At 34.3% G+C, this 15203-nt stretch overlaps 1 protein-coding gene across 4 annotated transcripts in view; it reads right to left on the reverse strand.

Annotated features, from left to right (window-relative positions):
• ARAP2 (ArfGAP with RhoGAP domain, ankyrin repeat and PH domain 2) overlaps positions 1-15203 on the reverse strand; it is a 186131-nt gene that overhangs the window by 152263 nt on the left and 18665 nt on the right. For all 4 annotated transcript variants that reach the window (XM_010365834.2, XM_030921122.1, XM_030921111.1 and 1 more), the window contains exons 3-5: positions 3560-3618; positions 2385-2461; positions 1534-1625 (exon numbers count right to left, since the gene is read on the reverse strand). In XM_010365834.2, the coding sequence (XP_010364136.2) occupies positions 1534-1625; positions 2385-2461; positions 3560-3618 (228 nt within the window). The remainder of the gene's footprint in view (positions 1-1533; positions 1626-2384; positions 2462-3559; positions 3619-15203) is intronic.

Genomic DNA, 15203 nt, shown 5'->3' on the forward strand with positions numbered 1-15203 from the left:
TCTACTATCCTCTAATCAACTCCAAGGACCCCATGTTTCACCATAATGCAATAAAACAGAGAGTACGTCTGGCTGCTGAGAGCATCAGTATTATTTTGCAATGCTGATGAGGAAAAATATTGCAGCACACTGCTAGCTACAAAACAATAAAGGGTCAGTGTACATTCAGGAAGTAAAAGCTATGTAATGCAAAATATTTATTGGAATGCATTCATAATAGCTAGGCATATTTCTACAGATTCAAGGAATGACATAATAGATCAAATCATTAACGACAAAGGACATTTTTTGCTAATCAATGAAACAGATACGCCTGGGCTCAAATTACATCTTTCTGGATATAGCATTCTAAAAACGATTACTGCCTTAAGAATAATCTAGGCCAGGCGCGGTGGCTCAAGCCTGTAATCCCAGCACTTTGGGAGGCCGAGACGGGCGGATCACGAGGTCAGGAGATCGAGACCATCCTGGCTAACACTGTGAAACCCCATCTCTACTAAAAAATACAAAAAACTAGCCGGGCGAGGTGGCGGGCGCCTGTAGTCCCAGCTACTGGGGAGGCTGAGGCAGGAGAATGGCGTAAACCCGGGAGGCGGAGCTTGCAGTGAGCTGAGATCTGGCCACTGCACTCCAGCCTGGGCGACAGAGCGAGACTCCGTCTCAAAAAAAAAAAAAAAAAAAAGAATAATCTAGCCTGGCCCTTTCATATTTTGCATTATATTAGATTATGTCAAATGTTTACTGAAGCTGTTTAATTATTTAGCTTTAACTGAGGGAAACCTATAACAATGTTAGCCTTAGAAAATGAAAGACAAAAATAAAATGAATGTCCCTCTAACAGAGTTTCATTAAACTGTTGGCAATACAAAAGAGAAATGCTTTCGGGGATGAATACTCCATTTTCCATGATGTGATTATTATGCTTGTATCAAAATATGTTATGTACTCCAGAAATATATACATCTACTATGTAATCTCAAAAATTAAAAATTAAGAAAAAGAAAATGAAATATCAGGTAATGATCCAGTATGCCAAGTTCCAATAAAGCTGAGAGAAAAACAAAATTGAAGTTGCTGCATACAAATTCTAACTCCGTGTGTGATCCAAATAACTGGATAATTGCCATGCTTCTTGCCAGTGCTGAAACTCCAATAAAAATAATATATTACACTTGTAAAAGTCTGCAACTTGCATAGTGATGTTCTGTACTGCCCTTTGCTCCTTTTTATTAACATAACCTCTCATCGTTAATGTGCAATCACAGTCACTTGTATTGCTTTGGGGCGGGGGTGTGGTTTCCATTAGAAAAACACAAAATAATCTGCCACAGAATGCAACTATTTACTTGATTTATACAGCATAATTCAATTAATAAAATGGGTGCTGTTATGCTTACATTTAGAGAGGAAATTTTTGAACTTATCAACATAAACTATTTTCTCTGACACACAATATTATACTATGAATGAAAAGTCAACATTGTATAACAGTTTATTCTAAATAGTTAATCATCATCAATCATGATCTCATACCTTGATTTGATGATAAAAGAGTTCGCTGCAGTAGTTGCTTCCCCTTTGAGTGCTTCTTCCTGGGTCAAAAATTCATTCTTTATAGATCGCTTCTATTAAAAAAGCAAACAAACAAAAAACACATACTGTTTTGCTTTTTGGTTTGGGGATTTGTTTGTATGTGTAGCAATATTCTACAAAAATCCATAATATCTGAGTTTAACTAAATAAGTCTAATTACTTAGATCAATTTTCAGAAAAAAAAAGATAGTCTACATTAAACAGACTTTTGATTTTTTTTCACTATTTTATTCAAATGGTTAACTCATCAGTTCAAGTAAGAACAAAAGAAGATGCTAACCAAAAATAAAATTTATGTACTTTTATTTAATACATTTTTGTCTTCCAACTTCTCTTTTATCAAGACCAAGAAATAATGTAGCAAAAGAGCACAAGTAATAGAAAAGAATGAATGATACGCTAAATAATTAAAATATATACATAATTGGAAGCCTATGCACTTCAGAAGTCTGCACTTGGCTACAAGGCAAAGCAAAAATCTAGAGAGTGTTTAAGTTTTATAGAGTTTGTCTTTTGTTTAATTAACCCAATCTTGTGGCAAACTTTTAAAACTCACTATCCTGGATTCCCGAAGTCAAAATAAAAGTGTGTTTCTATAATGTATATTGAAAGATACAGATTTTACTACAGATTTTACCATAATTTTACTGAACAAAAATTTTGCTGACTGGAAATTTCACTCTTCAACATAATGTCATTCTTCAAATAGCTTGGAGAAAAATGAAGAGGTACAAATAGGCAGAAAAGCAAATAATTGATTATGGAAAACAATTAAAATGTATGGGACTAACCTTGGAATTTTCTAGTCTCTGGAAGAGAAAGGTCTCTCCATAAGGAAAGATGGAAGATGAATTCTCCTCATTTGAATCTTTTAGGGGAATTGTAGGATGAGAATGGAAAGATGTGAATAATATGAAATACTGTTTTTAAAAAAAGATTAAAAGCATGAGTTTTTTATGGCATTATCACAACACAAGCTTTATTCTGTAAGAGTCCAAATTATGCTAATTCTTATCCCTAAATCAATTCTCCTCATCGTCTTGATATAACACTCATGGTATCCACCATTTGCTTCACAAACATAACTCACTGCTCCTTAAATTGCAACCTGTCACATATGTCCTTGCCAACCTCTAGGATCCACATTAATATAACCAAATACATTGCCCATATACAAAAGAAATTGTCATGGTGCCATTTATAATGATAACTCCTAAATAAAGAAATACTCTAAACGCCAGAAAATTAAGCTTAGTTCTATAACTTACAATAAATAGTTATAAAAAGGTCACCAGCATAGTAGCTAGATATTACTTAAAATCCCAGAAGGCATTTAAAATAATTCCTCTAATGCCGTAGCTACTAATGCATCTGTAAATAAATTATTTGAAGAGAAGTTCCACCATCCTTGAATTATGCTAATCTACAAAAAATAATTCTCAATATTTGCATTTCTACTATGGCAAAAATTTCTCTTAAAGATTCAGTACCCAAGTGTTTGACATCTTATTGTCAAAAAGAATGTTCCCAAACTTGTATAATCAGAATTTTCAAAATGAAAGAAAAGCCTCTGTCACTGTTCAATTTGCCAGAGCAACAATGACAGCCCTTTCCAGTTACCATGGCAAAATCACTTTCCATACATGTATCTTTGTTCTGTAGCTCAGACTGCCAGAAATCATTTAATTTAGTTAAATGCCTGCAACTGTGGCTAATGATAAATGAAGCTTGCATAAAAAGAAAACTTTTTACATTAGCATGTACAAATTTCTAGGAGTCAGAGTGTATTTTATTGCCTTTTATTCAGTCCCCTTTAAAAGTGTCTGAGGTACTTTGAACGCTGGCAGACAGTTATTTCCATTGTTCCCTATACCACAGGTGGGCTGCCTTCTCAATCATGATTTTAACACAGTTAAGACTATCAAATGAGCTCTAATTTAAGGAGAAATTAAACACATTGACTCACTTTGCCATGCCACAGATTTATCAGTTGAGGTAGCAACATTTCTTCTTTCACGAAAATAGCTTAAAAAGCAAAGGAGAAAATATTTATGAGTGAAAATATTTAAGATATTTAGGAGTACAATTAAAATTATTAGAAAATATTATGAGAAAATATTTATGATTTATATTTAAGTGAAGGATTTATTAGAGAGATATACATTCTTTTGGGTAGAAAAAAAATATTCAGAAATTAATTCTGACTTGAAAAAAGATGAATGGCCAACTTCCACAATGTATTTTTCTATTTAGATTTTTAAAGAAAGAGATTTTCTTTGCAAAGGAAATTTTTTACCAGTGTTTGCTACTCACATCTATAATTCACAAAAGTAAGTAAACATATTTGTCCAATGCTAGTGTGCACATAAAGTAATTTCAAAACTGCTAGTCATATCTCTGAAAGAAAGAGATTTACTAACTAGATGTCAGTATTTGTGTAGCTTTTTGTCTTTGGCTTTATAATAGTCAAAAACATGCCTGGCTCTGTAGACACAATATGAAAATACACAAAAGATCTTCTTTCAAAGATTCTACAGTCTCGGGAGGAAGGTATCACAGGTAATTATTTAGAATACAACATGATAACAGCAATGGCAGAGGTAAACATCGGAGAAGCAGAGGCTGATGAAGGCCTTCTACAATATAACAGAGTTCTCTTTTCCATCTAAAAAAAGGAAAAATGAAAAAGAAGAACAAAACTGACAGATTTATACTATACAATTTCAATATTTAATCTAAAACTACAGTAAGCTAATAATCATTGTGCCATTGCTGAAAGTACAGACATATAAATCAATGGAATTGAATAGAAAGTCCACATATACAGTCCCACACATCTCTGGTCCATTGACTTAAGAAAAAAGTTCCGAAGAAATGCAGTGGAAAAAGAATAGCCCTTTCAACAAATGTTGCTGGAACTGGATATCTCAATGATTAAAAGAAGTAAATGTCAACTTTTACTTCACATCATGCACAAAAATTAACTCAAAGTAGAGTTGGGACCCAAATGTTTAATGCTACAACTCTAGAAATTCTGAAAAATATGAGAGAAAAATCATTGTAACATCTGAGTAGGCAAAGATTCCTTAAATAGAATAAAAAACTAAAACCCTAACAAACATTGAAATGTAGTCTTTACGAAAATTTAAAATTTATAATGTCATACACTAGTGACAAGTGATTTGCCCAAACCAAAAAAAAGGACTCTTACAATACAGTAATAAGAAATACACCTCGATTTTAAAATGGGTTAACCTGCCATGGTGGTGATCACCTCTGGTCCTAGCAACTCAGGAGGCTGAGGTGGGAGGACAGCTTGAGCTCAGGAGGTGGAGCCCTGCAGTGACCCATGATTGTGCCACTGCACTCCAGCCAGGGCAACAAAGCAAGACTTTGTCTCAAAAAAATAAAAACAAAGCACACATACAAGAACAAAAAGAACAGCATGAGAAATATGGAGAGACCCTGTCTCTACAAAAATAAGTAATAATAAATGCCATTTTTAAAGCTTGAGCATAGTGGTTCATGCCTGTTACCACAACATTTTGGGAGGCCAAGGTGGGCAGATTTCTTGAGCTCCGGAGTTTGAAACCAGCTTCTTGGGCAACATAATGAAACCCCATCTCCACAAAAAAAAAAAAACAAAAACGAAAATCAGCTGGGTGTGGTGGTGCATGCCTGTAGTACCAGATACTTGGGAGGCTAAGGTGGGACGATTACTTCAGCGCAGGAGGTTGAGGTTGCAGTGAGTCATGACTGCATCACTGCACTCCAGGCTGGGTAACAGAGTGAGACTCTGTCTCAGAAAATAAATAAAATAAACAAAATGGAAAAATGTAAATAGTTGTATCACAAAAAATATGAATGTGTGATACCACCACATACACATTAGAATAGCTAAATTATAGCCTGTAAATATCAAATGTTGGAGAATATGTGGAATAATCAGAACATTTAAATACTGCTGGCAGAAAATAAATAAATAAATAAATACTGCTGGCAGGAATGTAAAAGGGTGCATCCGTTTTGGAAAATTGCTTGTATTTTCTTATAAAAATAAACATTCACCAAACTTCAAAGCCCAGCTATTCCAATCCTACCAAAAATATTGAAAACAGATGTTCACAGAAAGACCTGTATACAAATGGTCACAGCAGCTTTATTTTCAATAATCAAAAACTTGAAAAAACCCAAATAGACATCAAGAAGTAAATGAACAAATAGTGGTGTATGGATCCAAGAGAATATCACCCAGCTGAAAGAAAAAAAACTACTAAAAAAACTAATTAAATAAATGTCAAAAATCATCATGCTGAGCAAAAGAAGACATAAGAAATACTCTCATTCATGGTTTAATGACAGGGATACATTCTGAGAAATAGGTTGTTAGGCAATTTCATCATTTGCAAACATCATGGAGTGTACTTACACAAACCTAGATGGTACAACCTACTTCACAGATAGGTTATATGGTATAGCCATTATATTCTTACAGGACCAATGCCATATCTGTGGTCCATCACTGACAAAAACATCATTGTGTGGTGCAGGACTGCATATTCTAACTTATTCTATATGAGCATGTGAAACAGGGATGGACTGTATAAGAAACTAAGAAACTCTTAGAAGTAACAGAACTGCTCTGTTTCTTGATCGTGGTAAAAATTTCATAGGTTTATGTATCTTTCACAACTCATCCAATTACATGCTTTAAGGGATTATAATTTATTATATATATTTTTTGACCTCAAAAGGAGTTGCTTCAGAATGAATTCAGCAGCCGAGCATGGTGGCTCACACCTTAATCCCAGCACTTTGGGAAGCCGAGGTGGGCAGATCACCGGAGGCCAGGAGTTTGAGACCAGCCTGTCCAACATGGATAAACCTCATCTCTACTAAAAATACAAATCTTAGCTGAGCATGGTGGCACGTGCCTGTGATCCCAGTTACTCAGGTGGCTGAGGCAGGAGAATCTCTTGAACCCAGGAGGCGGAGGGCGCAGTGAGCCAAGATAGCGCCACTGCACTCCAGCCTGGGTAGCAGAGTGAGACATCTCAAAAATAAATAAACAAATAAAATACAAAATACAAAAATAAAAATAAAAATGATTTTAGCAAACTTACTAATAGGGTTGATATATAAATATCAATTCTATCCCCAAATATCAGTAAACAAAATGAAACATTAAAATGGTGCCATATAGTATAAGGGCATTAAGAAACTACCAAAACCAAGAATTAAATCTAGCAAAACATTTGCAAGAACTCAATTAGAAAACATTACCGAGAAAATTAGAAAAAAATCTAATTAAAAATATATGAAATACTAGATATTGCAAAGATGACAATACCCCCTATATTAATCTGTAGAGTCAACGCAACTCTAATCAAAAGAGTTACAAGGAGGGACGCATGTGGGATTTAACAAACTGATTCTAAAATACATGTGAAAAAGAAAGGACCAATAATGACACATTTTTAAAGAGTACAGTGAGAAGACATACTCTACCAGGTTTCATGATTTATTATATAGCTGTAGTAATTAAAACACTATATTACTGATAAAAAGGATAACAGGCTATTGAACTAGAATTAAGAACCCACTTAAAGAGACCCAGTTACATGGATGGAGCTGGAGGTCATTTTCCTTAGCCAACCAATGCAGGAACAGAAAACTGAATAGCACATGTTCTCACTTGTAAGTAAGAGCTAAATGATGAGAACATATGAGCACAAAAGAGGGAACAACAGACACTGTGGCCTACTAGAAGAGGGGAAGTGAGAAGAAGGAGAGGATCAGAAAAAATAACTATTGGGTACTAGGCTTAGCAGCTGTGACGCAAGTTTACTTATATAACAACCCAGCACATGTACCCTGAAACTAAAATAATTAAAAAAAAAAAAAACAAAAAAAAAAAAACCCCACAGAGATCCAATTGCATTTAAGTCAAAGAGGTCAATTTGTAGCAATGAAGAAAGTATGGTCTTTTGAAAGACTAGATCACCTGTACATCTATATGGAAGCAAACGAAAATTTACTCCTACCTCAGACAATACACAGAAATCATTTCAAGATAGGTTATAAATCCCAGTATAATAGGTCAAACAATACAGCTAGAAGATAAAAATAGAAGATTTTCATGTGTCCTAAGACATAAAAGTTTTAATTCTAAAGGAAAGTATGGGTAAATCTGAGTAAATTAAAATGAAGAACTCTTATTCATTAAAGAGTCACAATTAAGGAACACAAAAACAATATGCAGAGGCAGAAGATATACTGTATAAGGGGTTTATACCCACAGTTTGTCAGTAACTCTTAAGAATAAATAACACTTAAGAAACACACAAAAAAATGCAATTTAAAACAACCAAAACCAAAATAGGTGAAAGATCTGAAAAGGCATCACACCAAAGATACAAACGTAGCAAAAGGTCAATAAACAAGGGCATAAGGTGTTCAATCTCATTAGTTATCACAAAATGCAAATGTAAACCACAATAAAATAACACTACACATGTATCTATACAGCTAACCAAAAAAAAAAAAAAAAAAAGAAAAAACCACAAATGTTGAGGGTATGAAACAAGGGGAATGCACATACACTGTTGATGGTAATGCAAATTCATACAACTAGTTTATAACAACCATTTTGCATTATCTACAAAAATGGAAAATATACAAATCCCATGACACAGCAATCCTACTCCTAGGTCTGTACTCAACAGCCATGCATACAAGTATGCCTCAAGAGTAACCACCCAAATATACGTCAATGGGTAAATGGATAAACAAATTGGAGATTCACACAAAGAAACACTATTCAACAATAAGAACAATCTGACATGCAACAACACAGACACATCTCAAAAACATCATACTGAATAAAGACGTCAGATATGAAAGATGACCTGCTGTGTGATTCCATTTATATAAAATTCCCAAATAGGCAAAACTAACTAATAGTGAAATCTACAGGTGCCTGATTCAGGAAGTTGGGAATTTACTGCAAATGGTCACAAGAGAATTTTAGGAAAAGTGGGGATGAGTGATGGAAATTTCTAAATCTTAATTGTTATAGTGGTCACATAAGCATGTATATACTGAAAATTAGTCTATTTTATACGCAAATTATGTCTAAGTTGATTTATATGTGTATATACATATTTATATAATATAAATATATTTATATAATATAAATAAACCTACAAATAAATATACACACAGAATATTGGATAAGGAAGAAAATATGAAATATCTAACAAAATTAAGAATGGATATTATAGCATATTCACACAATAAAATACTATACTGCAGTAAAAATGAACAAACTATAACCACAGACACAAACATGAATGATTCTCAAAGTTAAGCAAAATGAGCTAGACTAAAAATATACTCACTATAAGACTGCAATTTGTTTAAGATCACAAAGTGGGCAAAGCTATAATGTTTGGGTCATACCTAAAATGTAAAACTTTTTTAAAAAGCATCCTTTATTTGTTCTTTATCTCCATATTCTTGATACTTTTATAAAGCCGTAATTGTTTCCTGACATTTGTGTACTACTAACGCAAGTACTTACTACTGATTTGAACCCTTGAGTGGAGCAGTACTCAAATTTTGTACGTCTTTGGTAACTTGCACTAGTAATTAATATTGCTACTTCTTACTGAGCATTTACAATATGCAAGATAGGTCTCAGGTTTTTACATATAAGCACGTGTGTGTGTGTGTGTGTGTGTGTGTGTGTGTGTGTGTGTGTATAGTCATCCCCTGCACAACGTTTTGATCAATGACAGACTGCACATATGACAGTAATCCAATAAGAACATGAGAATGAGAAATTCCTATTGCCTAGTGACATTGTAGCCATTGCAACACCACAGTACAACACGTTATTCATGTTTGTGGTGATGATGCTGGTGCAAGCAAATCCACCGCACTGCCAGTCATATAAAAGTATAGTGCACACAATTCTGCACAGTACATAATACTTGATAGTAAGTGATTTTACTGGTTCATATATTTACTATACTTTTTATTTTATTTTAGAGTATACTCCTCCCACTTTTTTTTTTTTTTAAAGATAACTGTAAAATAGCCTCGGTCAGGTCCTTCAAGTGGTATTCCAGGAGAAGGCACTGTTATCATAGGTGATGGCAGCTCCATGCATGTAACTGTCCCTGAAGAACTTCCAGAAGATGGGAACGCTGAAGAGTTGTAAATTTTATACTTTTTTAAAATTAATTAAACATAGAAAAATGCTTATAGAATGAGGATATAAAGAATATTTTTGTGCAGCTGTACAACGTGTGTTTTAAGCTAAGTGCCATTACAAGAAGTAGGAAGCTTGAAAAGTTAAATACAATTAAAAAGTTATACTAAGCTAAAGTTAATTTATCATTGAAGAAAAAAAGATTGTTATGAATCTAGTGTAGCCTAAGGGTACAGGGTCTATAAAGTCTACAGTGGTGTAATGTCCTAGGCTTCACCTTCACTCACCTCTCACTGACTCACCCACGGTAAGTGCCCTATACAAGTGTACTGTTTTTTATTTTAACACCATATTTTTCCTATACCTTTTCTATGTTTAGATTTGTTTAAATTCACAAATATCTACCATTGTCTTACAATTTTAATTCAATACAGTAACATGTTGTACAGGTTTGTAGCTAAGAAGAGTAGGCTCTACCATATAGCCTAGGTGTGCAATAGGCTATATACCATCTAGGTTTGTGTAAGTACATTCTGTGATGCCCAAATAAGGACATAAGCACCTAATGACATATTTCTCAGAATGTGTGCCCATTGTCAAAGATTCATGCATGTGTACACACAAACATATAGCATACAGACAAAAAGAATAAAACAACAAGAAATAAGATTATTATCTGCATGTAGGTAAAATTGGCACAGAAAAGGGTTAGGTCACTTACTCAAGTTCACACAGCTCATAAGTAACTAATCTGAGATTCAAACACAGGCAGTCTTGTTCCTTACCCAGGACCTAAGCCACAATGCTTAACTTAAATTTAAAAAAAAAAAAAAAAGATTTTGAATATTGCAAGTATACCCATTAGTAGAATTTTAAAGCAATATTTTGTTGGTTTTACCAATAAATAAAATGTGAAGAAAAAAGTTTTTGATAATTTGTATTGATTGCCTCATTTAATATCTACCTACAAGGGATTACCAAATCTATCCACCAAGTTCAGTTGAACCGCTAGAAATGAAAAATTAGCAAAAATATAGGAAGTAAGTTGTTCTGAAAACTCTTGAGTATCAACTTACATTTTCATTTATCTACTAATAAATTATCACAACCTTTCTTATATTCTAACACCTATTATGCCCAAAGCAAAAAGCAAGTGGCTTTATTTATCTACAGCTCACATTAATTCCTTGTATCAGCCTTATGAGGTAGGACTTGGTGTCCTAATCCTACCAATAAAGGCGGGAAATTCTCCTAGCTCAAGTCCCACAGCTAAGAAGTAGGAATCCAAGATTCAAGATCAATTTTGTCTTTCTTTTCTACTATTTTACCACCAGCTATCCTGAAAACTGCTTTTAACTTTGAAATATAAAGCACGTTGATTTGTGAAAATTAAAAACCGAACCACAGTCATCATCCTCTCTTGTTCTTATACTTTTATGATGTTAACCTAGTTACTTAAAAGTTCTGAACCTGCTTTCTACATTTATTGAAGGGGGAAAAATCCAGGGCTTGCTGCCTAGGAATATTATGATGATTAATGAGATGATGCTTTTAAAGAGCATAAGGCAGGGGCCTACATAATATAAAAACTCAGCAAAAAATGTTATTTTTATTACAGAAAACAATTGTTGGTCCTCCTGGTAAACCTAATGTGTGCATTTGTTTCTTAAAGTCCTCAAAATGAACACTTTATATGTGTAATAGTGAAAAAAGTGTCAACAACCTAGGAGAATAAATTGTGTTTTTAAAATCAAATATTATACAACAGTTATTATATAAAATACATATATTGATGTGAACAAATCACAAAAATATTAAGTGAGACACCAAACTATAAAAGAATATCATTTTCATTAATCAAAAACATCTACAGCAATGCTATTGCATCTGTAGTAAAAGTACAAAAGCATGCATGAGTAGGATAAACACCAGTTTCAGAATATTTGTTACTTCTGGGCACAAAGGAAGGAGGCAGAAGAGTTAGCTGAATTTATTATTTCTCAATAAACTCAAGTCTGGGTCCACTATGGCAAGATATTATTTTTTAATCTAGATGCTATTATACGATAACATGATAGTTTGCATACTCTTATGCATGTTTGAAATTTTTCAATTTATAAATAACTTTGTCTTAATATTTTTGTTGTGGTTTTCAAACCATTTTTTTAACTATTTTTTTTTATTATTATACTTTAAGTTCTAGAGTACATGTGCCCAACGTGCAGGTTTGTTACATATGTATACATGTGCCATCTTGGTGTGCTGCACCCATTAACTCGTCATCCACATTAGGTATATCTCCTAATGCTATTCCTCCCCCTACCCCCCTCCCCACAATAGGACCCAGTGTGTGATGTTCCCCTTCCTGTGTCCAAGTGATCTCATTGGTGGGAAATAAACCATTTTTTAAATATGACTCATACTAGAGTTTCTGACCAGGAAGCCAGAATTACTAGCTTACCTCCAAACACTGAGAAGGTACCTCCTTCTTCCTCATAAATTCCCTGAAAGTCATAACCTCATCTTCATCTTTGTATCGCACCCCTTTACCCCTTCCCCTCAGTGCTCTGGAATAACAAGCTAACCCTTGTTGAAAAAATGCCCCAAGCATCATAAACATATCCAGGTAATACATGTCATTGTTGAAGGGCTCAGAAATCATCTCATATGTAAATAAGCTTGAGAAATAAAGCATGTATATTTACAGATTGATTTGTGGAGTTTCAAAAAAGGGAAATTTTAAAATAAAGCTTTATTTTAGTAAGCTAAAACTTATGTTCAAATGGAAATAATGCTTGAAAACCCCAAATAATAATAAAATATAAAAATAAAACCCAAATCAAAAATATCAATGATTCTGATTCACATTAACTTGGCAAATGTTTCATTAATATTTTCCCTATGTCAATTTTATTATTTGTAAAACCCTAAATCTGGAAATACAGGAAACCTGCAGATGTTCAATTGTGATGGACTAACAGTCCTTGCCTGTGGAATGCAGTATGTTTGTAAGCCCTTTGAAAATACCTGAATTCTGCTACTTAAATAGAGAATTAACAAATTTCTATGCAAGTAAAGAAAAACTACTGTTGTGAATAAAATTGTATCCCCACCCCACAAAATTCATATCTTCAAACTCTAACCCATAACATGACTGTACTTAAATTAGGTAAGGAATTAAAGTTAAATGCAGTCATAAGGGTGGGGCCGTGTTCCAATAGAATTGGTAGCCTTCTAAAAACAGAAACCAGAGATGGCTCGCTCTTGCTCAGCCCAGGAACAAAGCTCACATAAGCAGACATCAAGAAGGCCACCATCTGATAGCTAGTAGAGAGCCATCACCAAAACCAAAGGATGCTAACACTTTGATTTCAGACTTTTAGTATCCAGAACGATAAGAAACATTTCTATTGGTTAAACTACCCAGTCTACGGTATTTCGTCATGGTAGCCAGAGAGACAAAGACAACTATCATTGGTATCAGAATTAAAATGGTTTGTTTAAAGAACCTGAATATAAAAGAAGAGAAAGTAATGAATAACTCTGATTATAAAAGTGAGCGTTCAGCATACCTACAGGTTTTATTTTTAAAAATATTTTTAATCACTAAAGTTGCCCAGAAAAGCAGTGACATAAAGGTAAATGTCAAAGATATCCCCTTATGAGCTGTACTTACTTACTCCTTAGACAACGCAGCCAAATAAAAAAAATAATTACATGCCATATGTGGATCATCATTTCACAGAATGTTAAATATAATTTTTTAAAAAAAGGAAGGAGCTGGTGCTGGAGCCTAGTCCTGATCTAGCTCTCAAGAGATAGTTCAAAAGATATCTCCTTCCTTATCACCTTCACTTAGAGGCCTTGCTAGTCCCTGGGAGCCCTCCAGGCAGAAAGCAGATCCAAGAACTTCATGTCTAAAACACCAAAAGCAATGGCAACAAAAGCCAAAATTGACAAATGAGATCTAATTAAACTAAAGAGCTTCTGCACATCAAAAGAAACTACCATCAGAGTGAACAGGCAACCTATAGAATGGGAGAAAATTTTTGCAATCTACTCATCTGACAAAGGGCTAATATCCAGAACCTACAAACAACTCAAACAAATTTACAAGAAAAAAACAAACCACCCCATCAAAAAGTGGGCAGAGGATATGAACAGACATTTCTCAAAAGAAGACATTCATACAGCCAACAGACACATGAAAAAATGCTCGTCATCACTGGCCATCAGAGAAATGCAAATCAAAACCACAATGAGATACCATCTCACATCAGTTAGAATGGCAATCATTAAAAGTCAGGAAACAACAGGTGCTGGAGAGGATGTGGAGAAATAAGAACACTTTTACACTGTTGTTGGGATTGTAAACTAGTTCAACCATTGTGGAAAACAGTATGGCGATTTCTCAAGGATCTAGAACTAGAAATATCATATGACCCAGCCATCCTATTACTGGGTATATACCCAAAGGATTATAAATCATGCTGCTATAAAGACACATGCACACGTATGTTTACTGTGGCACTATTCACAATAGCAAAGTCTTGGAATCAACCCAAATGTCCATCAGTGACAGATGGGATTAAGAAAATGTGGCACATATACACCATGGAATACTATGCAGTCATAGAAAGGATGAGTTTGTGTCCTTTGTAGGGACATGAGTGCAGCTGGAAACCATTATTCTCAGCAAACTTTCACAAGAACAGAAAACCAAACACCGCATGTTCTCACTCATAGGTGGGAATTGAATAATGCGATCACTTGGACATGGGAAGGGGAACATCACACACCGGCCTGTTATGGGGAGGGGGGAAGGGATAGTGATGGCATTGGGAGTTATACCTGATGTAAATGACGAGTTGATGGGTGCTGATGAGTTGATGGGTGCAGCACATCAACATGGCACATGTATACATTTGTAACAAACCTGCACGTTGTGCACATGTACCCTAGAACTTAAAGTATAATAAAAAAAAGTGAAAATAATAATAATAAGAAGAAGATTAAAAAAAAAAAAAGACAACCGGAGGTTATTGTCCAGGCCAGCTCTCCAGATAAAAGGAGCAGGCAGGAATTCAGGGAAGAACCCAAGTCTGCAACAAAGACAAAAAATTTGATAGAGCATTAATTATATCAGATTATGTTGAGAGGAAGGAGGCAGGAGGGCACGTGTCCGGGAAGAGAAAAACAAAGAGCCCTATGTCAGGAAAACACTTCAAAGTCGACATCCATATTCCTTTGAACAGCTGTATGAAATGTTTAGTAATTCCTTTAAAAACACAGGCCATAAAGAAATATTTTCATTTGGTATATCAAGGAATGCACTAAATATCATTTGCAGGTGTTATCACTTGACCAAAGAGAAATTCACATTACATAACCCATA

The sequence above is a fragment of the Rhinopithecus roxellana genome, chromosome 2 (genome assembly GCF_007565055.1).
Source record: "Rhinopithecus roxellana isolate Shanxi Qingling chromosome 2, ASM756505v1, whole genome shotgun sequence".
NCBI lineage: Eukaryota > Metazoa > Chordata > Mammalia > Primates > Cercopithecidae > Rhinopithecus > Rhinopithecus roxellana.